Source organism: Dasypus novemcinctus, chromosome 13 (genome assembly GCF_030445035.2).
Source record: "Dasypus novemcinctus isolate mDasNov1 chromosome 13, mDasNov1.1.hap2, whole genome shotgun sequence".
Lineage (NCBI taxonomy): Eukaryota > Metazoa > Chordata > Mammalia > Cingulata > Dasypodidae > Dasypus > Dasypus novemcinctus.
The window spans coordinates 18819815-18846853 of NC_080685.1; the positions used below are offsets into that span (position 1 = coordinate 18819815).

Sequence of the window (27039 nt, forward strand, 5' to 3'; positions counted from 1 at the left end):
AGCAATGAACAATCCAAAAAGGAAATCAAGAAAAATGTTCCATTCGAAATGCACCTAAAATAACAAAATACCTAGCTATAAGTTTAACCAAGGATGTAAAAGGCTTGTACGCAGAAAACTACAAAACATTGCTGAAAGAAATTAAAGACCTAAATAAATGGGAATGACATCCCATGTTCATGGATTGGGAGAGTTACTATTGCTAAGATATCACTATTCCCCATAGCCATTTACAGACTCAACATAATTCTGATAAAAATTCCAGCAACCTGAATGAAAATGAAAAAGACAATAATCAAATTAATATGGAGAGTGGATGTGGCTCAAGTGGTTGAGCTCCCACCTCCCACATGGGAGGTCCTGGGTTTAATTTTCCTGGTCCCTCCTGAAGAAAAAACAAAAACAAACAACAAGCAAAACAAATGAAAAAAACCAACTCAGGGAAGCCGATGTGGCTCAGTGGTTGAGCACCAGCTTCTCAAATATGAGATCCCAGATTCAATCCCCAGCCCCCAGTACCTAAAAAAAGGAAGAAAAAAATCTAATATGGAATGGCAAGGGACTCCAAATAGCCAAAACCATCTTGAAAAAGAAGAAAAAAGTTGGTGGATTCATACTTTCTGATTTCAAAGGTTACTACATAGCTACAATTACAACAGTGTGGTACTGGTGTAAGGGCAGCCAGTAGACCAAAGGAATAAAACTGAGAGTTCAGAAGTAAATCCAAATATCTATGGCCAGTTGATTTTCAATAAGAATGCCAAGTCCACTCAATGGGAAAAGAAGAGTCTCTTCAACAAACAGTGCTTGGAAATTGGATATGCATATGCAAAAGAATAAAATTAGACCCATACCTTATATCATATATAAAAACTAACTCAAAATAGATCAATGGGCTAAATATAAGACATTAAATCATAAAACGCTTTGAAGAAAACACAGGGGAAAGTTTGCAGGTTCTCCTACTAGGTAATAGATTCTTAGATAAGACATCAAAAGCATGAGCAACAAAAGGAAAATATGGATAAATTGGAGCTCATTAAAATAAAAAAGTTTCGTACATCAAAGGACATTATCGAGAAAGTGAAAAGGCCACCTACAGAATGGGAGAAATTATTTGGGAAGTACATATCTGATAAGGGTTTAATATCCAGGATACATAAAGAATGCCTACAAATTAATAACAAGAAGGCAAACAACCCAATTTAAAAGTAGACATTTCTCTAAAGATACATACGGATGGCCAATCAGCACTTGAAAAGATGCTCAACATTATTAATCATTAGGGAATTGCAAATCAAAAGAAGGAGATGGGTGGAAACAGAATAGCAGCTCTGTAGGGCAGGGGAAGCATAGAGAGATTGAGAGTAATTATTAAGGGGTAGAGGTTTTTTCTTTGTTTTTCTTTATTATTATTGGAATGACAAAAATGCTGTAATAGTGATTGAAGAGATTAATGCATAACTATATGATTATACCAAATACCATTGATTGTGCACTTTGGATGGATTGTATTCTTTATTAATATGTATCAATAAAATTGATTTTTTAAAAAACCCAATGAGATACCCCTTCAGTCCAACCATGATGGCTGTTATTAAAAAAAAAAAATAAGGAAAATAACAAGTATGGCAAAGATGTGGAGAATTAGGAACCCTCACGCATTGCTGGTGGGAACATAAAATGGTACAGCCACTGTGGAAAACATTTTGTCACTTCCTCAGAAAGTTAAATGTAGAACCACCATATGACCCAGCAATTCCACTTCTAAATATATACTCCAAAGAATTGAAAACAGGGCCTCAGATAGATATTTGCACACCAATGTTCCTAGCGTCATTTTCATAATAGCCAAAAGTGGAAGCAACTCAAGTGTCCTTCAACAGATGAATGGATAAACAAAACATGATATTTAGATACAATGGCATATTATACAGCCATACAACACATAAAATTCTGATATATCCTACAATATGGATTAATCTTGAAGACCTTATGTTCTTAAGTCAGACACAAAAGGACAACTATTGTATGATTTCACTTACATGAAATACCTAGAATAAACAATTCATGGAAACAGTAGAAGTTACCAGGGGCTGGGTGGGGGTAAGGACTGGATACAGGGTTTCTGCTCAGGGTGATGAAAATGTCTGAGTAATGGATGGTGATGATGATAGCAAAAGATTGTGAATGTAATTAATATCACTGAATTTTACTCATGAGTGGTTTCAAATGGAAAACATGTTGTATGCTACTGCAATAAAAATTTAATAAAAAGTAATGAGTACTATGCATTAAAACACTTCAAATATATGGAAATCCATGAATTCATTTTTCTTTAACCTCATGGCTCACAGCTGGAGGGTGCTAGGTCACCAACTCATTATTCTGAACACTGATAAAGGAAAAGATACAAACATCGATCCAACCTTTCATCTATAATTTGTATTTCAGGGTAACCAAAGAATTGATGAAATGGAAGTTCTCTTTACAGTAGAATTCTGGCTAATAAATTCAGAAGCAATGATTGAACTAGGAATTCATTACTGTGCAACCTCTAATGAAATATTGGATCTGGTCACAAACATCGGTGGACACTAAAACAATGGGGTGAAAGTTGAAGAGAAACTATAGTGTAGAAATCTGGCTGGCACTATCTGAACCTATGAACAATGTTTTATCAATAAAAATGAAACTACCAAATGTTATGTGTCTCATGATGTACTGCCATAGGAAGTACACAGTATGTACCTATGAAGTATTCTTCCCTGAAAAATAGAATGTGAGGTTGCTTATAGCAATACCTTTTTATAAGTGTATGTTTAAAATTTTCTACAAAATACTGAAAAAATGATTTAGCTGTCTCCAACCTGGGTTGTTACAAATTACTGATTGGGACTACCCTAAAAGTTGGTATCAACATTGAGGGAATTTTTTTTTTCCTCCTTTTTAGAAAGATATTTTAATAATTATATTACCACATAATATATTGTGTCATTGTTTGTGAGTAATAAAAAATCACTATAATGAGTGCTGCTTGTAGCATTTTATATTTCTTGAGATGAGATGATCAATCTTCAAGCGGATTAAGGGGTAATTTTAAAATCATAAACTAATAGAGTTGGGTGACATAGATTTTCTTGGATATACGGAACGCCTACTTCATTATTTTCTTTTCTTAAGGAAACAACCTTAATAGAAAGTAAAGGTATCTCGGCTATACGTGTGGAGGCACAGAGTTCATGTGTGCCTTGGATGGAACCCCCAGCAAAAAGCAGAGCAGGTGCGATTTCCCAACGACACCTACTTGTGTGTGTCCCATACTATATATAGTTAGAAAATAGCTCAGATTTTTAGACGCTTTTCCCAGAACTCAAAGATCGTCTTCCTGTTTATCTTGGTGGAATGCCTGTGTTATACTTGTAATTTTTCTGTTCTCTGTAATGTATTAAAACAAGACTGTCACAGATGGGGAAGCACGAGGTCATTACTTAATGATCAGAAGTTTGATTTCCCAAGTAGAAAAGATACTCCGTTGTGAAATTTGAAAAAACATATTTTTAGAGGAAGAATAGGGCTAGTTCTTAGAAGGTAAATTCTGCTTACTGGGCTTTTCACAGGAGTTGGCACAGTCATTTCTAAATTATTTTCCTCATTTAAGTTAACTCTGTTCTGTACATTTAATCTCAGCTTTTTTCTATCTTTCAGTGAGTCTTTTGTCAATTCATAGTTGCTACTCTTTTATAATCTAAGTAAACACTGCCAGAAAAGCAAAGGGAAGCCAAGTAGATAGTAACTTAGCTTTATTCAAAGTTAGGGTCATGTGAAGATGATAGCACTTTTACTTTAATTCATTCTTCAATTTCTAGAACAGTTTATCTTGATTAGATTGTGGCCAGGAAAAAAATTGTGATAATTCCTGGTTTTGGAAGACACAAGCCTTTGTTCACCCGCAGAGTATTAGGTAACCTACTGCGTGGTACTAATCATATAATCTTAAGGATTGGGAGGGATACTCAAAGTCTCTCTCTATATCTCAGTTTCACTTTCTGTAAAATGAACATAATCATAGTACCCACTTCATATCATTCTTGTGATGTTAAAGAGCTATTTGTAAAATACAGCAGAGATTAGCATTTAATACAAGCTTCATATACATGTTTATTAAATAAATTCCTGCATCACGGTGTGAATCTTCTCTATTACTTTTAAGATTTTTATTTATTTATTTATTTCTCTCCCCTTCCTCACCCCCTCCCCCAGTTGTCTGTTCTCTGTGTCCATTCGATTCGTGTTCTTCTGTGTGCGCCTGCATTCTTGTCAGTGGTACCTGGAATTCCTGTCTCTTTTTGTTGTATCATCTTGCTGCGTGAGCTCGCCGTGTGTGCGGTGCCACTCCTGGGCAGGCTGCACTTTTTACAAGCTGGGTGGCTCTCCTTATGGGGCGCACTCCTTGCATGTGGGGCTCCCCTACGCGGGGGACGCCCCTGTGTGGCCGGCACTCCTTGCCATCAGCACTGCAGGCGGGCCAGCTCATCACATGGGTCAGGAGGCCCTGGGTTTCAACCTCCCATGTGGTAGGCAGACGCCCTATATGTTGGGCCAAATCCGCTTCCCAATGACTTTTAAAATAAATGGCAACTGTGACAATGCTGAAAGAGTTCCAGAATCTTGATAATGAACTTGTTTTATCATTGGCTATTGCCTTGCCAGCAGAAAGTATGGTGAGATCTCACTAACTCAGAATTTGTTCGCAAAACATTGAGCCTGAACAAGTGAAAATTTCAAAATCATGGATTTTCCGAAATATTTTAAATCCATGTTTCAGGATATACATGTCCAATTTATGATTTTGTATACTTACTTGGAACAAATGAAAAGTAATAAAGGTTTTTATATGGACATATATTTTATTCTTTTAAATAAATTTCAATTAATATATAAGAACATTAGAGATGTCAATACATTTGTTTGCATGCCACAGACCTAAATAGTAGTTTTAAAAGAAATTGCAGGACTACTTTTAATACCTACCAATAACTAGATTTAGAAAAATCAAGTGTTTTGCAGAATGTATATTAGTCAAGTTCCTGCCCTTGTGAATAGTTAAGAATCATATAATTAGCACAGCAAAGGGAAGTCTAAGAACTATTAGATTTTACTTGTATTTAAATTATACTTTACATAATTTATATATACATCAAACATGTTTCTAAAGTTTGCTTTCTTAAGCCATTAAATAGCTCCTTTACATTTTTAAGAATGTCTGAATTAATTTGCTTGGAATTTTGATTACTGCAATGGGCAGAGTTGCAATTCCTTTATCTGTGTTCCCATCCCATCCTGAATATCCCACTTTTAGGGCACTGGGCACTCCAGGTAGTTGCAATGACTACTTGTCTACATGTCTTCCTTTTGCCTCCTGGGGATAGTGTAACTAATTCACCCTGTGTGCCAAGGATAGCCTGGCACATAAGCATGCTCTTGATATAGCCAAATTAGTATTCCCTGAAAAAAACAACCAGAACATTTTATTGTACTTAATAAAGCTCTGGAAAAGCTAAATACACATCTGAGATAGATCCAGGTCTTTTTCTTTACTGAAATTTGGATTATCAGTTTGATTTGGAATTTGAAGCTGTAAGTACAATATTTAGTTCAGTTTCCCAAAGAACAAAGTAATTTGGGATTATTTTCTTCTTTCACCATATTAGATCCTCAGCAGAATTTAAGGAAAGTTTTAAATTCTGTATAGTTGATGAGAAGATTTTATGTTTTTATATTCATGCTGGTTTAAAAAAAAATTCTACAAAGTGCCTTATAATCATTTGCCTATATTACTCTGCTTTTAACCTACACATTTTAGCTCTTGTGTGGCGAGTCTGGAAGGCTATTACCTGAAGAACTGCTAACATTATTAAGAGTCTATTCAGTCAGTTGGTCCTACTTTGGAGTTTGTGTTCCTGAGTGTGATGGAGTTGGACTCAGATGTGATCTTTGTTAACAAGCCTCTCCTGTCACTGTTACCAGACCTGTGGTTGGTGCTGGGGTTTAGTGTATACTCAGGGGACCTGAATCTCTGGACTGTTCATGTGATAGCCAGGCCGAGCCTCAACAGACTTGCAACTCCTATCCTCTGGTTTACTGGACTTACCCCAGCCAACAGGGAGGTGAAGAAGGTCAACCACCACACCAGGGAGCCAAGAGTGCCTACAACTGCAAACAGAACTGCATCCATCATCCAAGTGGAATCTAAGCACATTCTTGATACAGAGGTGGAGTGGACATAGCCATCCCAGGGTCCACAGAATGGAGGAGAGGAGTATGGATGGGCGTGGACTTGCTGATGCTCTATTCTGGAATTGTTGTGATTAGTGATGGAAGTAAATGTGGCGTTGAGGTGGAGAAAGTGGCCATGATGGCAGCTGGGGGTGGGGAGTGGGAAGAAGGGATGTGATGTGGGGGCCTTTTCAGGACTTGGAGTTGTCCTGGGTGGTACTGCAGGGACAGTTACTGGACATTGTGTGTCCTCCCATGGCCCACTGGGTGGACTGGGGGAGAGTGTAAACTTAAATGTGGACCATTGACCATGTGGTGCAGCAGTGCTCAGAGATGTATTCCCTGAGTGCTGTGAGTGTCTCATGATATTGGAGGAGGTTGTTGTTGGAGGAGTGGGGTGAGGGGGCTGGGGGGTATATGGGGACCTCATGTTTTTTATTGTAACATTAAAAAATAAATAAAGACAAAAAAAAGAGCCTATTCATATGAAGCCTTGTACAGCATTTTCCACATTAGTAGGTGTTCAATAAAGATTGTGAAAATCTAAGTCACAGCCTTTTTCATTAAGATTAATGGCAAGAGGAAAGAAATGCCCTCGGCTTATTCTGATAAGGTTTTTATGTTCCATCAAAGAACTGTATTCATCGAGGTAGCCTACATTCTATTTATGAGACTAAAAAAAAATTTTTAAGTCGTTATCTAGCAATGCTCAGTGAACACCCAAATCCACTTCTCAGGGGCAGATCTGTCAGTTTGAATTTAAGTGCCTGAATATAATAATTGGAATGAGCATTGGTTACCTTATTTACCTTGGTAGTAAAAAAATTCTCCTCGGGGTTTTATGCTTGGCAGGATCTCACAGGGTTTGAAAATAGTACAAATACATCAAATTTTAGTACCATTAATCCAGTGGCCTGGATGAATTCATTTTTGTTTTTAACCATTTCGGGCCTTCTTGAAATAGAGACCGTACGGTGTAAGGGAAAAAGCAGCCCTGGAATCTGACAAAGTCTGATTCCTGGATTCAGTCCCAGTTCTGCGTGACCTTGGGCAAGTTACTTTACTTCTCCGAATTTTCCCTTTCCTCCTGGAAAACGAGGATTGCAAAAGCCACCTTGCCACCGTGATCAGAACTGCGCCCAGAACCTACCCACGAGGTCCGAAAGAAATAGCAGCCATTATTAGCCCTCGGCCCCACTCCGCAGCCGCTTCTCGGCCGCCGCGCTTCCTCCGAGCAGGTGTCGGCACCGTCCGGGTGGCAGGGCCGACCGGCCTCGCCGCACGCCCCGCGCCGCGCTCGCAGCGCCCGGGCTCCTCGGCGTCTCGGGCCCGCCGGGCGGAGCCGCCACGGACGGGGACGAGGAACGGCGCCGGCAGCCCGGGCTCCGAGGCCCAGCCCCGCGGTGCGGGCGGGCGGGCGAAGGCGGCCTCCCGCGCCGCCACCCCGCCGCCGGGCGTGCGCGCGCGCGCGCCCCCTCTCCCCGCCCCGCCCCGCCTTCCTCCGCCCCCTCGCGCGCCCGCCCGCCCGCCGGGTCGCGGCGGGGCCGTGGTGTACGTGCAAAGCGCGCAGAGCGAGTGGCGCCCGCACGCCCTCCGCGCTCCTGAACAGGCTGGGCCGGGCCGGCGGGGCCGCAGAGGCGGCGGCGGCGGCGCAGCGGCGAGGGCCGGGCTCGCGCGGCCGGGGCCCACGCGCCGCCGGAGCCCGAGGTAACCCTCCGCCGCGCAGGCCGCGCTCTCCCCAGCTCGCCGCGGCGGCGATGAAGCGCTGAGGCGGCGGCGCGGTCCGGCCCCGGAGGACGAGGAAGCGGCCCGGGCCGCGGCGCGGCGGGGGACGCCGGCCTCCCGGAGGCCGGAGGCGGGCGGGTGCATGGCGCAGTAACCGCCTCCGCCGCGCGCCTCCGCTCCTGTGGCCCCGGGCGAGGCCGTCTGGCCGCTACCCCCTCCTGCTCGGCCGCCGCCGCCATGGCCAATGACAGCGGCGGGCCCGGCGGGCTGAGCCCGAGCGAGCGAGACCGGCAGTACTGCGAGCTATGTGGGAAGATGGAGAACCTGCTGCGCTGCAGCCGCTGCCGCAGCTCCTTCTACTGCAGCAAGGAGCACCAGCGCCAGGACTGGAAGAAGCACAAGCTCGTCTGCCAGGGCGGCGAGGGCGCCGCGGGTCACCACCATCACCATCTCGACTCGGCGCAGCCGGCGGTCGCGCCGCCGCCCAAGGCCAGCGGGGCCAAGGAGGCCAAGAAGGCACCGCCGCGCCGGGACGCGCCCGCCGCCGAGGCTCCGGGCCGGTCGGCGGCCGGGGACGCGGCGGCGGCCAAGGCAAAGGCCAAGCCCGCGGCCGACCCCGCGGCGGCGTCCCTGCCTCACGCTGCCACCGGCGGTCAGGGCTTGGCGGCCGCCGAGGCGGAGCCCGGGAAGGAAGAGCCGCTGGCGCGCTCGCAGCTGTACCAGGAGAAGGCGAACATGTACCCGCCGAGTAACACGCCCGGCGAGGGGCTGAGCCACGGCGGCGGCGGCCTGCGGCCCAACGGGCAGACGAAGCCGCTGCCGGCGCTGAAGCTGGCGCTGGAGTACATTGTGCCGTGCATGAACAAGCACGGCATCTGTGTGGTGGACGACTTCCTGGGCAAGGAGACCGGGCAGCAGATCGGCGAGGAGGTGCGGGCCCTGCACGACACCGGCAAGTTCACCGACGGGCAGCTGGTCAGCCAGAAGAGCGACTCGTCCAAGGACATCCGAGGCGATCAGATCACCTGGATCGAGGGCAAGGAGCCCGGCTGCGAAACCATCGGGCTGCTCATGAGCAGCATGGACGACCTGATCCGCCACTGTAACGGGAAGCTGGGCAACTACAAAATCAATGGCCGGACGAAAGTAAGTGCGTGTGCGTGTGGGTGTGTGTGTGGCGTTGGCGCTGGCCGTCCCTTCCGCGGCCGGCAGCCGGGGGAGGAACGTGGGTTGCTCTGGTTCCTCCGAACCGAAGTGATTCCCTTCTTGGGTGGCAGGAACCCGTAAAGGAAGTCTGTGGTTGGAGAGGGGCTGGTCTCGGTGCCCCCCCCCCCCCCCCCCGTGGCTCCCGTTTTTTCATTTATGGTGTGCTTAGAAACTTCTCTTCCTGGCTCAACTCCGGCACTGCCCCCTCCCGTTAACTTTGCCCGTTTTCTTTCGGCCGGAGCAGTGTGCCCTCACGATTTCGACCGCGCTGGAGTTTTAGCCACCCGACGTGAGCTCTTAGGGTACCACCCGGAGCAAGTGCACGGCCGGCTCCGCGCCTGCCTCCCGCTCGCAGGCGCTCTTCAGTTCCCCGGGGTGTCCGAACCCTTCATCAGGTTCGGAGGTCCCGAGCGGTTAGGACTCGGCCAGCTGGCCACAAAAAAGTACAATCAAGAGAAGCATCTCGTGAAAGGCTGCTGGTGTTCGGGAAGAGTTTCGCCGCTCCCCTCCCCCTCTTACCGTTCTTCTCCCTCGCCTGGTCCCTTCGGGTTTGAAACCCACTGCAAACCCGGGAAAGAAGTGTTTCCGTTTCTTAGAGCTCTGCGAGTAGGTAGGTTACATTTTTAGCCGAGGTTTCCTTTATGTGCTTTGTTAATACAATCCCTCTGTTGAAAAAGAACTGTTCTGTAGTTTCCTGGAAAAATATACGGAATTGGAGCAGGAGGGCTCATTTTCAGGTCTTAATTTGTTTGTATGTTTTTGTTTTCTTCTTACTTCTGCTGTCCTCCCTCTTCCGCCTCCCCACACAGACTCATCAGTTCATACCTAATCTAATCCCTCAGCCTCCCTGAGCCTGGTAAACAGTAGATTGTTTACTACTGAATACTCTCTTCCAGTCCTTTTTCATGTTACTTCTCAGGTCTTAATCTCTTCTTTGTAACGCAGCTCCTCCTCACCCCACCTTGCTCCACCCTCCTCCATCATCCATCCCTGATTTTGTGAGGTTTGAGAGATTGTCAAGATTATGGCACGGGCTGTGTTTGTGCACTCATGCTTACTCTTCCCATTACTTCTTCTCCAAGTATTAGTTCTTTTGGGTGCATCTTAACAGTCACTATGTGTGACTTTCAGACTGCGAGAAAAACTGGGCGCAGGCAATGAGGAAAGTTTTAAGCATAAGAATTTTGTGGGGGAAAGTACAGTGTGAAGTCTAATTTACGTGTTGCTGCTGCTGCTTCAAACTGGATGGAGGCACAGGTCTTAATATCATGTAGTCTCAAAAAAATGAACAATTGTTTAATATTAAATTGGAAGAAAATAAGGGATCTGATTATGGCCCTTACTGGGATTTTCACTTACATAAAAAATAATTTTCTGTGGATCAAATCTGAATATAGTCATGAATCCTAGAGCAGGAAAGGAACTAACCTGAGGCTGTCAAGACTGACCAGAGGTGTGTGGTTGGAGCATATGTTTAAGGGGAAACCATGAAAAAGATAATGATTTCCCAGGGAAGAGATGGCCATCAACTTGGCTCTTAGAACTGTTGCTTCTCCTGGAGAGGCTTTTAGAAAATAGCCCCGTCCTTCCTCAGGAGTCCTAGTGGCTGCAGGGCACAGAAGTTGAGATTTTAAGTCACCTGATTACATGGTCGATGGTAAGGGACTGGCTTGAAGGAAAAATGAATTTTAAACTCTTTAGATTTGCTCTTATGCTTACATTCGTTTCAGGGACACAGTTTCAGGATCTGTGAATTCCTTTCATTGTATGTCTTGGCTGAAAGAGTTTTTGGTAATCATGTTTTGTCCCGTAATTTAAGTATTCCTAAAAAAAAAAAAGCCAGGGTGCTTGCTTTTGGGAAGTGGGAAGGCAGAATACCAGCCACCATATATTGAATAACCCACAGTGTACCAGGCACCAGATTAGAGTCAGTACAGACATGACGACAATAATCTTAATCCTCCTATGAAGTAGGTAGTATTATTCCTAATTTACATTTGAGGAAATTCTTGGCCAAGCCCTGCTATGAAAACCTAGCTGGTATTCAAATAGGCCATTCGAATGTCAAGCCCCATGCTTTTTCTACTATACCTAATATAGGTATTATAGCTGAGAAGATGGAGATTACTTCACACACTACGTATTCTGTTGAAGGTGGGTGAAGAGTGTTGTTTTTGTATGTGAATAATTAGATTCTATGGTTGGGCTGTATGAAATTTTTAATGAAGTGACTATGCAATATTTTTTGGATAGTGGCTTTAAAAACCACTCTGTGTTTGTATTTCACCTGAATCATGCCCATTTAAGTATAATTCTTAAGAGATGGCAGAATGTGGGTATTATATGTGACTGCAGAGAGGGTCTTTGATTAGGAATTTTATTCTTCATATCGTAGTAATTTAAAAAGTTACTTATCTCCAAGGTGTAGAATTTTTCTCACACTTTCACAGCAACTCTGGGATATAGAGGTAGGTAGTTTGTGTATTATCCCCGTGTATAGAGTGAGGCTGAGGAAAGTTAGTTCACTTGTTGGAAATCATGCAGCATAACTAGGATTTAAATGTAGGTTTTCTGACCAAGAATCTCATGTTCTTTTTCATCTACATTATAAATACTTTATGGTCTTGTGTTCGTCAGGGCCTGATAATCAGATAATGTATTGTTGGCTGTGGTTCATTCAGTATAGGCATTGTTTTAGTCCAAGTTTCTACTTGAGATATGCTTATTTGGCCACTGCTTGTCCCGTTACTTTAAATGAGGAACTACTAGAGAATGATGAAATAATACAGGAGCAAAAGGGGAACACAGCTGTAACCACTGATACATTTTAGCTCTAGTTTCCACTTTCTCTTGTCTTTTTGGGAATTTTTTCCTCTTTTGTCCTGAAACTGCCCTCTATCCTTTCTCACACCCTTTCTTTCTATCAAGAAGGTTTGCACTGATGTTAAGTAAAAATGAACCATGGTCTGCTGTTTTGTGAAGAGGAGCATGTAGATTGTAAGAAATCATAGTTGTATTGTCTTGGGGGTAGAGGAAGAAAATGCAGAGGCTTGAGGATTATGAGAAAATGTTGACATTTTCTGTTAATGGAAAAATGTTGAAGTTGCTTAGCCACTCTGAAGGAAAAAATTGCTTATTAAAAATAAAAGTACTAGAATCATACATTATCATTTTGGGAATTTAATCCAAAACTTAAATCTTTCCAGTTAAAAGGAACGTAAAGAAAAAAAATCATAAAATAGGTGGAGATCTATTTTTAAGATTTTTTTACTAGTCCTGCAGTGAGCTCTGGTGGATTATGGCTTTTGGAGCAAAGACTAGGATGAGGGAAATCCTGTTGCTTTATTTTCACTATCACAGAAATACAGAGATAGTATAGTCCTATTAGATGTCAAAACCGAACAAAATTCCTTCTCTTACTATCTGTGCCACTTTTTTTATTCTCTTGGCCTCCAAGATACACACATTGAAGCTCATTTAGTGGCTTAGTAGCTACATCAGAATTCAAGATGAAAGTCAGTTCTTCTTTTTGCAAAAAAGACTGGAAATTTTGCTACTGCAGTGTTTATTTGAAATTTTAAAATTTGTGAATGTTTTAAAGTTATAACTCTTCACCTTTCTACTACCTAACAAGCCTCAAAAACATCGGGCCAGAACTTAATCACACAGGAGGAGGGCATCTTAAAGTGGAAGCATCATGGACCCTGTGATGCTCTTAGATCTGAGTTAGACCCTCAGTCTATCACTGCTCTGTGTGGTTGGGCCAGTTGCTTAATCTTTCTGAGCCTTAGTTGCTCCACTTGTGAATTGCTGTCAGATGACTCCTATCTTTCCTGCCTCTCAGGCATGTTGTGAGGAGTACACATAATCATGCATGTGAAAGCATTTTTTAAAAAACTGCAGTGCACTTTGTGAAGATGTGACTATTACACTCTCATTTCGTTAACTTTCTATTTTTCTGATTCTTTGATAGGGTTGCTTTCCCCATCTTCCCCCATTTTTACATCTGCAAGTTTGTGCTACATCTTTTGTAAATACTACATATTCCTACTTAACTAATTTTGGTATATTTTATGCCATTTTTGAGGATATGTTTGAACATTTGTGACTTTCTTTTCCTTCTTTTCCCTTTTACTACTGTCTTTCTATAGTTTGGTTTATCTGACATTCTGGTTTATGTTTTCCTGATTTAGTCAGTCCCTGCATTAATTTCCGTAGATGTTCTTTATTCACTTCCTTTTCTTTCCTCTGACCTTAGGTAGGGCCATTTTCCTTGATGCAGGCCTCTCCCTCTTGTTTCTTCAGTTTTCCCTTCCATTTTTTTCTCCCATCAGGCCTGAAATCTATCTCTCTGGTTCGTCTTCTCCCATGTTTTCCAATGCCTTGTTCCTTTCTGGTATGCCTTAGGATTGATGTTATTAGCTTAGCTGCTTTTAATTTTTCTCTTTAGTCCTTTAAAGTTACCCCAACTGTTTCCGCCTCCCTTTTTATTGTAGGATATTCTTGGGCAGTTTTCATAGATGCATTTTATTACTGTGCTTGTATTCTACCTTGTTTTCCACTAAACTCTTGTTTCCGCACTTGAAAAATTATCTGTGACTACAGGTCTGCATCCGGGTAATTTCTTGAGCCATTTCATTAGCTTGGCTTTGACTCTTATTCCAGCTAAATCTCTTCTGCTTAAAAACAAACAAAAAACTGATAAGTCGTTAAACAAAATCTTCTGACTAGCTTTATTCGTGCCTGTGTTTCCTAGTCCAAGCTAAGAACTGTTCTGCCACTTTTATTGGAATATTTTGTACTTCATAATAACGTTTTTTTTTTTTTTCAGAACCAGGTCATGATTAGTATTTTTTAAATTTTTTATTTTTTTAAGGCAGCATTGGGTTTTGAACCCAGGACCGTGTACAGGGGAAGCAGGTGCTCAACCACTGAGCTACATCTGCTACCCAATGAGAGTTGTTTTTTTCATTTGTTTGTTTGGTTCATTGGATGGTTGGTTTTTAGGGGGTACCAGGGAGCAAACCCAGGACTTCATATATAGGAAGCAGGCACACAACCACTTGAGCTATATCCACTCCCCCACAATCAGTTTTATTTGTGTAGAGCATGGATGGTATCTACTGCTCCTCTTTGCTGATTGAAATTACTAAACTTTTCATGAGTTTTGGTCTTCATTCTCCTTATTCAGTAGTCCCAGATTGAGTTCCTTTACTGAAACATTATACATGTACTCCTGGTTCTTGTATTATCTGAATCCAATTTTGGTAATCTTTTAATTCATTTGTTCATTCAACAAATATTAAAGTAGTTCCATGTGCCAGATAACTGTTCTAGGAGCTAGAGATACCTAAACAACAACAACAACAACAACAACAACAACAACAACAAAAGACCATTAGTCTCATGGAACTTAAGTTCTGCTTGGAGTAGGTAAGGGGTGGAAAGAGACAGTCAGTAAACAAATACATCAGAAAATACATGTTCGGTGACAAATATTAAAACAAAAAAATAAAGCCAGCAAAGTAGCACAGTGACCAGAGAGTGTTCTTTTGGGTAAGACTGGTAAGGTAATGATGTTTGAGTAGAGACGTGAATGAAGTGAGAGGGTAAGTTATGTATACGGACATGTGGAAGAACGCATTTTGAGTAGAGATCATATAAAATAGCACATCTAAAGACCTTAATGTAAATGTGCATGATGTGTTCAAAAAATAGTGAAACAGCCGTTCTGGTTATAGTGGAGGGAGTGTGATAGAAGATGTGATCAGTGAAGAATGGGACAGTAAATGAGATCAGATAATTTAGGGCTTCGTAAGCCATGGCAAGGAATCTGGGTTTTATCCTGGGTAGTAGGGGGAAGCTGTTGAAGAGTTTGTCTTAAAAGATCTCTGTGGCTGCTGTGTAGAAATAAACCGTAGGGGAGCAAGGATTGGAAGCAGGAAAAATTCTTGAAATAGTCTAGGCACTAGATGATGGGTGCTTATATTAGAGTAGTAGCTGTAAAGATGGTGAGAATTAGTTGAATCCTGGATATATTTTTAAAAGCAGAATCAATGAAATTTGCTGTTAGATTAGTTGTGAGATATGAGAGAATGGGAGGAGTCAAGAATGCTTGAGCAATTAGAAGGATGTATTTCTTATTTTACCCTGCTTTAATTCGTATGCTTATTTCTCTTGCCCCACATTTTTCAGAGGTTTTCATTTGTAGTAGATTGCTGACACTTATTTCCTGGCCAAAGCCACAGGGAAAAAGTTCTGTGCACTGCATTTCCACATTCCTTCAGAGTGGCTGTTCTTGCTGCCACAGCTATTGACCTTTCAGCCCCATCTTTTCTTCTTCAAAGACTTTACGGCTTCTTTGCACAATATGCTCTCATCAGCTCTGCCATTTGGTCTGTTTATAGGAATTATGGCAGGAAATCTTACAGCACTGTGCTGTGAACAAGTATGTCTAGGCCTTCTCTTGTGACCCATTCTCTCCTAAGATCGTTTATAAATAAAATCCATGTAAAAAAGAAATATTTGGCAAAACATTGGAGAAAAGTGAATGGGGATTATGAAGCAAGCACAGATTTCAGTTCATTGTCAAAATAAAATTAAACAAAACATCTTCATTTAAACATGCAGTTGAAAATTCAACTAATATGGAATTTTGGGAAGGTCATAAAATGTCATGAATAGTTCCATTAACTTTTAGAAACAAATGACTGGTAACTTTCTGAAGGAGCAAGTAAAGAAGGAGTATGTTTAGGGATCATATTTGATGGTCTGAGAAGATGTCACATAAAGATCAGCCTTTCATTCTCTTGGTGTGGAGCCTAAAACCAGAATTACAAGTATCAAAAGAAAACTGATAGTAATAAAATTAGAATATAGTATCAAGGACTATAGGAAGTCATACCTTTGACTCCAAGTTGAGGGATAGTCACAAAATTGTGGGTAAACACTAAGTTATTGTATCAAATGTTTTGTTGGTTTTTTTTTAATTAGGGTCTGAAATACCAAACATGAGTTATGGAATCCAGAAACCTCCAATCTCATCTTAATTCAAACAACCTCAATTTAAGACTGATATTTGTATAATAAAACCTACATAGGAAACATCAAATCTAACCAGTAAATGAAAAGGACTAATCACTAGTGAGGAATTAAAAGGTTGACTCTTTTAATATTGGTGCTTTCAACTCTTATCTATAAGTGGTGACAAGTTTTGCTTCTATGGTTTTGTTATATAATTACCCTCTAGGTAATTTTTACCTTCTGTTATTTTTTCCATTGTCTTCTCTTAGCACTACTCCTCTGAAATAGATGTCTTGAAAATTACTTATTAATTACAGGACTTTTTCCTTAGACTAGCTCTTTTTTTTTTTTTTTTTTTTTTTTTTTACTTAAACTTCAAAAAATAAAATAATAGTCAAAAGGCAGCTCAACAAATTATGAAAGCATTATCTTATATCTGGGTAAGTGGATGTGGCTCAAGTGATTGGGCTTCCATCTACCACACGGGAGGACTCAGGCTCAGTCCCCAGGGCCTCCTGGTAAAGGTGTGCCTGCATGATGAGCCATGCAGCAAGATGACGCAGCAAAAGAGAGATAAAGGGGAGAGTCAAGGCGAGATGGCAACAGAAACCAGGAACTGAGGTGGTGCAAGTGATGGGGAACCTCTCTCCCACATTAGAGGTCCCCAGGATCGAATTCTGGTGAATCCTAGAAAAGAAAATGAGAAGACAAAAAGAGAAATAGACATAGAAGATCACACATCGAATGAACAGAGACAGCAAAAAGAGCAGGGTGGGGATGGGGGTGGAGGGGAGTGGGTGGGAAAATCCTGTCCGGGCATACCTACCCTATTCAGTCCCCAAAACTAGGTCTTCTTGGTACATCAACATCACTGTTAACCATCACACCTCTAAAATCTTTGGCTACTCCTTTGCTAGTTTGTGTTCTAGTCTTTCAATTACTTTTCCTCATTACATTTTTCAGGGTTTTTCTTCTTTCCTCAGCTTCTAACTACTCTCAATTCTTAAAGCTTGGTTCTTAGCGTTCTGCTCATCACTGTCAGAAGACACATGCATGTAGGGCAAACTTGAAAAATAGATATTTCTAGACTTTTCTCAGTTTGTAATAGTTGTCTGTTGCCGCATAACAAATTATCACAAAATTTAGTGTCTTAGAACAAAACATTTATTATCTCACTGTTTTGTGGACCAGGAATCGGCATAGCTGAACTGGGACCTCAGCATCACCATCTCTTGCGAAGGTATTATCAGGGTCTGTGGTCTCTTCTGAAGACTTGAATGGAGAAGGATCTGCCATGCAGAGGTTGTTGGCAGTATTCAGTCCCTTTTGGGTTGTTGCACGGGACTGAGGATCTTAGTTCTTATCATGCGAGTCTCTCCGTGGCAGCTTGCTTCATCAGAGAGCGTGCCAGCCGAGAAGGGAATAGAGTTCGCTAGCAACACAGAATTCCCAATCTTTGTGACCTAATCAAGGAAGTGACATCCTGTCACCTCTGCTGTTCCTGTTGCTTAGAAACAAGCCACTAGGTTCAGCCCACACTCTAGGGGAGGGGCCTGAGTACTGGGGATGGGATCATCGGGGCCATCTTAGTTATTTATTTTTTATTTATTTCTCCCCCCCCAGTTGTCTGTTCTCTGTGTCCATTCACTGTGTGTTCTTCTGTGTCCGCTTGTATTCTTGTCAGCAGCACCCAGAAACTCTTTTTGTTGCGTCATCTTGCTGCATCAGCTCTCTGTGTGTGCAGCGCCATTCCTGGGCAAGCTGCACTGTTTTCACACTGGGCGGCTCTCCTTATGGGGCGCACTCCTTGCGCGTGGGGCTCCCCCCCATGGGGGACACCCCTGTGTGGCACGGCATTCCTTGCACGCATCAGCACTGCACGTGGGCCAGCTCATCACGCGGGTCAGGAGGCCCTGGGTTTGAAACTTGGACCTCCCATGTGGTAGGCGGACGCCCTATCCGATGGGCCAGATCTGCTTCCTGGGGCCATCTTAGAAGTCCTCCCTACCACACAGCTCAAATGCTATATTTTCATTTGCTTTTTAGACAGTTCCACTTCCTAATCTTGCTGTATATTCAGCCTCTCCACAGCAATGCTACATAATACAAGTTTTTGTGATGACAGAAATTTTTTCTGTCTTCACAGTCTAATACTTTATCTGGTAGTCTCATGTGTCTATTGAATCTTTGAAATCTGGCCAGTGTGATTGAGAAACTGAATTTTTCTTACTTAATTTTTATTAATTGAAGTGAAATTGAAATAGTCACGCCTGAGGAGTGAGGGTAGCATGTCACACACGTACTTGGATGGTGAATCTCTAAACTAGCGATTTGATAAAGATTTCACCCATTTCTTACTTTTTCTCCATCCACCAGGAAAAGTCTGCTGCTTTTGCCATTTCTTTATTTAGTCATATTCATCCTCCTAAACACCTGCCCTTGAAACTTATCATTGACTCCACTATTTTCATTTACTTATTTCTTTTTTTTTTTTTTTTTTTATTTAATTCCCCCCCCTCCCCTGGTTGTCTGTTCTTGGCGTCTATTTGCTGCGTCTTGTTTCTTTGTCCGCTTCTGTTGTCGTCAGCGGCACGGGAAGTGTGGGCGGCGCCATTCCTGGGCAGGCTGCTCTTTCTTTTCACGCTGGGCGGCTTTCCTCACGGGCGCACTCCTTGCGCGTGGGGCTCCCCCACGCGGGTGACACCGCTGCGTGGCACGGCACTCCTTGCGCGCATCAGCACTGCACATGGCCAACTCCACACGGGTCAAGGAGGTCCGGGTTTGAACCGCGGACCTCCCATATGGTAGACGGACGCCCTAACCACTGGGCCAAAGTCCGTTTCCCATCATTTACTTATTTCTTAAGTTGATTCTTCCTTTTCAGTATCTTCCCCTTAAAAGATTCTATTTTATGGTCTCTGGTTTGTCTCCTCATGAGCTCCTGGAAGTGTGGGTTCTTAAATCAGTTTGCCTGTGTTCTTCTGCTACTTAATTGCTCTGATTTTGAACACATTTTCTAATAATGAAGCATCACCTCATCAGTAATAGTACCTATCAGTAAGGTTTGTTTGAGGATGGGTAGGACACTACTGAGCAGTGCTTAGCAGATAATTAATGCTTAGTTGATATTAGCAGGTGTAGCCGTAATTGTAGGAGTGGTAGTGGTGGTAGTAGCAGTAAGTGCAGCCGTGACTTCAGCTCTTGGGGTTTGTTGATGTCTCCTTGGGCTGTCTCTTACCTTGGCATCTGTAGAGGACTGATGGACCCTGCCCCCTGGATGTCCAGGAAGTATGCAAACTCCCGGTGATTAAGACTGACTTTTCCCTTTGGTGGGGGTGTCTGAGGGTTGGGAGGGCTGTATGGTGGGGAGATGGGGGAACAGGTTTCAGATTCATCCTTCACCTGTGAACTCTGTTCATACAACAGCTGTTAATAGTGTGCCTACTCTGTGCCAGAGTTTGTATATATTGAGGGTCCCAGTGCCCAAGTCAGGTGAAGTAATTCTCTCTGCCCTTCTGGAGTCTTCCTGTCTGAGGGGAAGACCATTGAACCTGAAATAAGAAGTGTGATGAATGTTTCTGAGATACGCAGGATGCCGCTTGTGAAATTAGAGAAGACCTAACTCAGTCTGCAGCTCAGGAAAGATTTCCTTGAAGAGGCAGGTATTTAGGCTGAGACTCCTAAAGGATGAATTGTAGGAAACGGACTTTGGCCCAGTGGTTAGGGCGTCCGTCTACCATATGGGAGGTCCGCGGTTCAAACCCCGGCCTCCTTGACCCGTGTGGAACTGGCCCATGCGCAGTGCTGACCCGCGTGGGGGAGCCCCACGTGCAAGGAGTGCCCCCATGGGGAGACCCGCCCAGTGCGAAGGAGGGAGCAGCCTGCCGAGGAATGGCGCCGCCCACACTTCCCGTGCCGCTGACAACAGAAGCGGACAAAGAAACAAGACGCAGCAAATAGACACCAAGAACAGACAAACAGGGGAGGGGGGGAAATTAAATAAATAAATAAATCTTTAAAAAAAAAAAAAAGGATGAATTGTAGTAAGCCATTAAAAGTTTCCAGGTCTCCAGAGAGCTTGATATTGTAGAGGACACATACTGCAACAAGTCCTGTAAATTTTACTCATTTAAAAAGTATTTCGTGTTTGATTTTTGTTCTTCATGCCTGTTTATACTCTCCTATTGAAACCCATCTTCATCTCTGACCTGGATTATTACAAAAGCCGCATTTTGTTTTCCTTTCCAGTCCATTCTCTTTGCCCCTGGTGTTACCTTTCCAAATACAGATCTGATCATACCATTCTGATTGGAAATGCTTGTTGCCAGCAAAGCCATGGTAGAATATACAAGCTGTTTAAAAAGAACAATTCATTTACTTCATGTACTTTTACTCCAGCCAGAGGAGCCTACCTGCAGGTCCTTTGAACCTGCATTCATTTTCTACCCTGGCCCTTTCTGTGTAGGAGGGTCGTAGGAAGCTTTCTCAAATTTCCTTCTCGTCCCAATCTCTAAGCAGAATTACAATACTAACCATAGTCTGTTACTGTGGCACTTCCTAACACTGACAGAACACTTTTCACAGTGGTGGGTTTTCTCCCTCATTTTTCCTACTGATTGTGAGACACTTGAGGATAGGAAACCAGTCTTATTCATGTTGACATACTTAGTTTCTTGTGTGTGGCACTCAGTAAGAGAGTTGATTTTCCACTTTACCACCCTAATTGCAATTTTAATCACTTGATATTTGGACTGTTATGTAATTCCCCTCCCCCCTTAATTCTCTGTGTACAACCCATATCCATCTTAATATAAATTTACCAACCCTTATAAGATATTATTCAAAGCTTCCCAGATTTATTTAAAGGGCACGATATAATTCTTAGGCTTTTAATGCTAGGCCTGTATTCTTATTTGCTGCTACTCTTTGAAATATAACCACTATTTCAGCCAGACTATTTTCTTCCCTATTGCTACCCTCTTCACACCTCCCAACACACCTGTGAATTCTTTGCCTGGTTTACCATTTCTACATCCCTGCCCTCAGCAATTCAAAGCTTATACATCCTTTAGGATCTTGCGTAGGTCCTATTCCCACATACCTCCCCAAATTCTGAACTTCCATTGATCTCTCTTTTCTCGAAACTTTCTACCTTTTTTTACTGAGGTATCTTCCCCAGGAAGTTACAAGGGCAGGGAAACTGCTTTACTATTCTGTCTTATTCATATATAACACTTGTTGAATTGCCCTCCACAGATCTTCTGCCCTGGACCTTACCTCTGCTTGATCACCTTTTCATCTGGCAATTTCTAAAGCTGCAGTAAAACTTATTCAAAATCTGTGAGGATTTTTGTCCTGTTGTGGTCAGCCCTTCTTTCTGTGCTTACTAGGCTGTTTCTAGTCCATATTTTCCAGATAAAAATAACCCCTAGGCCACTGTGGCCTAAGCTATTTTTAACCCCAAGTACTGGGAGAAAGATCTGCTCTGAAGGTGAAATGAAGTTTTATGCCTTTGCCTAGGCCAGAACTTAGCTATCAGGCCGTGATTTTGTGCGCGTGTAGCAGAATCTGCAAGTTTGTGAGTCTCGGGGGGAGGGGCCCTGCATACCTCGCACACTTTCCTTACGCCTGTCAGTGGCTTGAGAATCCTCAGGGAACGGGTCATTTCACAGCAAAGCACCACGACAGACATGCTGAAAGCGATTTCTTATAGGCTCTTCTCCCTGTCCTAGAAGAGAAAAGTTTGTGCCTAGCAAGCACACACAAAGCTCAACATTGATATCACATGATGGGTGAACAAAGTAAAATCTTCAAGATCAAAATTTTAAACTTTTAAAATGACCATAGGTTTGATTTGGTTTTAGAAATGTGATTTATTTAAATTTCAAACAAAAAAGGTTTAAAAGTTAGGTTTAGCAAAAGAAAAGTGTGGGTGAAAAAAGAAAGATGAGAAATACTTTTTTTTTATGATCAGAAAACCTGTTGGCTTTAATCATATTCCTGGATTCAAGAATTTAATCACCTTGGAGTTGATTTAACTGAGTTTTAAAAAGGCCTTGGTAGTACAGATGATAGAAAAGTGACCAGTGTAAAGGTGTTTTGAATTTGGCCTTGGAATGCATTCAGATATCTTTATCTTAAAAAAAAAAAAGTTTCGCTCAATTTTGAAATTGAATATGTTTTCATTCCCTGAGTACAGAGTTTTTAGTTGGTAAGGAAAGTGCCTGAAGACTTAAAACTCACCGCAGATTATGTATAAAGACTTATTTGGCTTTGAGGTAGTTATAAACCAAAATATTTTAGAATTAAATTTCTTGAATAAAGGAAGTAATTTTGGCTAAAATTAGGTATTTTGGAAAATTATGTGTGGTAATAAAATAGTAACCCCTACCTCCTATAGCTTGTAAGTTTGTTTTTAAGGCAGTTAAATGAGCTAGTGGTTCTTAAGTTTTGTTGTTTTGTTTTGTTTTGCTTTGCTTATGGCCCCCTCCAGGGAATGTAATAAAAGCTATAGACCTTCTCAACCTATAAAATGAACATACACCCACAGTTTTGCTTATGATAAAGCCCATCCCTAGACCCTAGGTTAAAAATTCCTGTTATCAGAGGGGTTTTAAAAAACAAAAAAGCAAAAACATTTTTTTATCATTTCATACCTACTTATGGAGGAGTGAGATTTCTGTATATATTTAGTTGTTATTCTTGCCCCATGTCTGTAGAATTATGCTTTGGGTTTTTTTCCTCCTCCATAGTGGTAGTCACTTTAAGTTAATAAAGACTCAGTTAAAAGAATATACATTTTAACTTGTAACTAGTTATGTATATTATATGCACAGCCTTCTCAAAGATGTTTTCCTTGTATAATCTGGTTATGGAACAAAACAAAATCAAGTGGTATGTGCCAGAATGGAAACCATGAATGGAAACATTAAAGATAATGTCTTCCCTCTAGGTATACCTCTTCAAACACATTTACTAGGTTAAACCTCTCGTCCCGCTCCTCCCCTCCTCCCCTCCTCCCCTCCTCCCCTCCTCCCCTCCTCCCCTCCTCCCCTCCTCCCCTCCTCCCCTCCTCCCCTCCTCCCCTCCTCCCCTCCTCCCCTCCTCCCCTCCTCCCCTCCTCCCCTCCTCCCCTCCTCCCCTCCCCCCCTCCCCCCCTCCCCCCTCCCCTCTCCCCCTCCTCCCCTCCCCCTCCCCCTCCTCCCCTCCCCCTCCTCCCCTCCCTTCCCCCTGCTGTTTTTGCTGTCTGTCTTCTCATTTTCTGTCCTCTAGGACTCACCAGGATTCGATCCTAGAGACCTCTTATGGAGAGAAAGGCTCCCTGTCAGTCATGCCACCTCAGTTCCTGGTTTCTTTGGCGCTTCACCTTGACTCTCCCCTTGTCTCTCTTTTGATGCGTCATCATCTTGCTGCGTGACTCACTTGTGCAGGGCACTGGCTCACCACGTGGGCACCTGCGTGGGCACTCACTCACCACACGGGCACGCTTTCTCTTCTTCTTTTCTACCAGGAGGTCCCAGGAATTGAACCCAGGTCCTCCCATATGGTAGGCGGAAGCTCTGCCAGTTGAGCCACATCTGCTGCCCTAAACCTCACTTGAGAATTCTCAGTGTTCAATTTTACCATAAAACATTGAGAGCCTTTATCACTAAAATTAATTTGTGATTATTTCTTTTTCCCTCTCATTCCTTTTACACTGTCCAGTTCCCTATCCTATTGCATTTGTGTATTTTTTGTTGTTTTTACTTGTAACCGGCATTTTAGTAAAGTTACCCTGAAGTTTTAAAACATAAAAGCCTTAGTAATAATACTGTACCAAGGCGGTGGGGAGGGTTACCCTTATTTAACAAAAATAAAACCAGAATTCATATTGGTTTGGTTGGCTTTATTTATATTAAAAAATAGTTTTTATAATTGTTAAATGGAAGCACCTCTTGATAGTTTTGGTAGAAAGTATCATTAATATAAGTAAGAACAATTTGTTCAGATTACCAGTTTTTGGGAACTGCTTGTGCTTTGACATTATGTAGTAACATTTAGGTTTTTCTTTAATGTATAGCTATACTCTAAAAATTATTGCAGGTGTTTCTGTGTCTTGGAATTGTCTTTGGAAATGGAGAGCGGTGGGTGGAGGTGATTACTGGTGGAAGTCAGGCATGGGAACACAGCCTGCTGGTTGGTACTAGTTTGGATTCTTGTCACCTGGCTCTCTTCAGCACTGAGCAAATCACTCAGGACCCACCCCAGTCTCTTCATCTGTGAAGTGGATACATTGCTGTCCTGATTAACAGAAGAAGTGTTGAATAAATGATTATTGTAAGAAACCTAGGAAAAAAGCGAGTGTGTTTTTAGCTCTCAGCAGATGCCTTTTCAGATTATTGGGATTCAACCTCAGTTGCCATTCTAACTCTAAATATTTACCTCCTGTTCATGATGTTGACATTGGCATCACAAGTTTAAATTCAATTTTAGATTCAGAATTCTTGACTTGTTGTACTGGGATATCAGAACCTTATTTTTAATTAAAACTAATCTATTGTTGTTTAGGCAGTTGGCACACTAGCTTTGGCACTGTGAGAAAGGAAGCTGTGGTCATTTGATAAGGGCATCTTGAACTAAGTTTTAGATAGTTGTGTTCCATCTTAGGTATTGAAATAACTCAGACTGAGCAACACCTTGATCAAAGGATCTTTCTCTTTGCCCGCCTCCTTAGCAAAATGAAGTCATATGGCAAATATTTTATTTATAATTATTAATTTAAATACTTAAACTGCATTTTAAAAATTGTAATCCTTAGATGTTAATTTCAAGGGCTAGTCATACATACACATAAGCTAGTACTTGTGAAGTGGTTGAGATCAAATCCTCACACAAAGGAGTTTATACTTGTAATTCTTATTGATGTAAACATAGATTATATTGTTTTATACTTTAATATTATTTAGTATTTCTTTTACTTTACCATTAGTCTAGAACCTGATAGGTGACTTTTAAAATAAAATTCTAAGATATATCTTTCTTCCCTAAAATGTAGGGGGATCTGGGGGCTTTCCCTATTTTTCAGTCATTCTTTAGGTCTTCTTTACCCATGTCTTCCTGTGGCTATAAACCATTGTAGAATTACTTTGTTGTCTACACTTTTGATTTTGACTTATGTCAGTTGTGTTCAAAGTAAAAAAATGCATTTTGTTACCCTTGATATAAGAAATCACTGTAGGTTCCACACTTTTTCCCTAAAATTGAGCCTTCTTAATATTTTTAGTAGTTGAAACATGAAACCCTTAAAATATGAACAGTGCTACTTATGTGTTACAGGAAGTTGGTTTTTAGTATTAATGCTGGATAGAATTATTTTAATCATTTACAAAGAAAATAAAGCTTATCACTTGAAAATAAGGAATTGAGGGGGAAACTATGTACCCATATCTATATTTATCTTACAGAGATAAATGCTATAGATATAATAAGTAATTGGTTTTAATTATACAACACTTTGAATACTTTAATAATTTAATGTGGCTTAGATACTTGTTAGATTTTTTTTAACATTTCACTGTCTTTTTTGGTTTAGGGAATTACATGTATATTTAACTAAAAATCTTTCATATCAAAGAAAAGAGGTTTCTACCTTGTTGGTGACTTTGTTTTCTGATTATAAAAATAATACCCTGCTCCACTATATGAAGTAAAAGCTAACAGAATGGAAAGGAGCAATAGATCAACAATTATACCTGGAGATTTAATAATTTCTTTCTCAGTAATTGTTAAAGCAAGTAGACAGAACAGAAAATCAGCAAGGTTATAGAAGACTTGAACATTATGAACAAGCTTGACCTAACTGACATCTACAGACCACTCCACGAAATAACAGCATATAAAATACATCATTTGCAAACAAACACGGAACATTCACCAGAATAGACAATATGCTGGACCATAAAGTACGTCTCAATAAATGTAAAAGGACTGAAAACACAATGTGTTCTCCAACCACAATGAAATAAATTAGAAATCAATAACAGAAAGAAATCTTGAAAATCTGTTAGTGGAAATTAAACAATTCATATCTAAATAATAAATGGATAAGAGAAGAAACAGATGCGGACATATAAATAAGTGGAACGGAATTGAGAGTTCAGAAATAGACCCACACCCACAAGGTCAATTGATTTAAAAACAGCAACAACAACAAAACAGCCAAGGTGCCAAGGTATTCATTGGAGGAAATAATAAATGTACTGAAACACATGAGGAAAATAAACCTTGACCCTTACCTCATACCATACACAAAATTAATTTAAAATAGATCATAGACCTAAATGTAGGAGCTAAAATCATAAAACTGCTAGAAGAAAACAAGAGAAAATATTTGCGACCTTGGTATAGGCAAAGATTTCTTAGGACACAAAAAACATTAACCATAAAAAAAAAAAAAAGGTAAATGGACTTTGTCAAAATTAAAACCTTTTGCTTATCAAAAGAACATAATTAAGGAAAAGCCAAACCATAGATTGGGAGAAAATATTCAAAACATATCTGACAAAAGACTTGTGTGCTGTCTTATAAAAGACTGTGCACAAAATATATAAAGAATTCTTAAAACTCAATAAGAAGAGAAGCAACCCAACAATAAAAACAACAACATTTTTGGTCAAAGGTTTGAACAGATATTTCAAAAAAGAAGATAGACAGGTGGCCAAAAAGCTCCTGTAAAGATTCTTGTTATCATTGGTTATTGGGAAAATGCAAATTAAACCAAAGTGAGACACCACTACACATATGCTAGAATGGCTAAAGTTAAAAATA

At 41.5% G+C, this 27039-nt stretch overlaps 1 protein-coding gene across 2 annotated transcripts in view; it reads left to right on the plus strand.

Moving 5' to 3' along the window:
- Positions 1-8061: 8061 nt before the first annotated feature.
- EGLN1 (egl-9 family hypoxia inducible factor 1) overlaps positions 8062-27039 on the plus strand; it is a 91134-nt gene continuing 72156 nt past the window's right edge. The window contains exon 1 of one of the 2 annotated variants that reach the window (XM_058309540.2): positions 8062-9150. In XM_058309540.2, coding sequence (XP_058165523.1) covers positions 8242-9150 — 909 coding nt within the window. In that variant the 5' untranslated portion in view covers positions 8062-8241. The remainder of the gene's footprint in view (positions 9151-27039) is intronic. The other variant, XM_058309541.2, reaches the window with a different exon arrangement.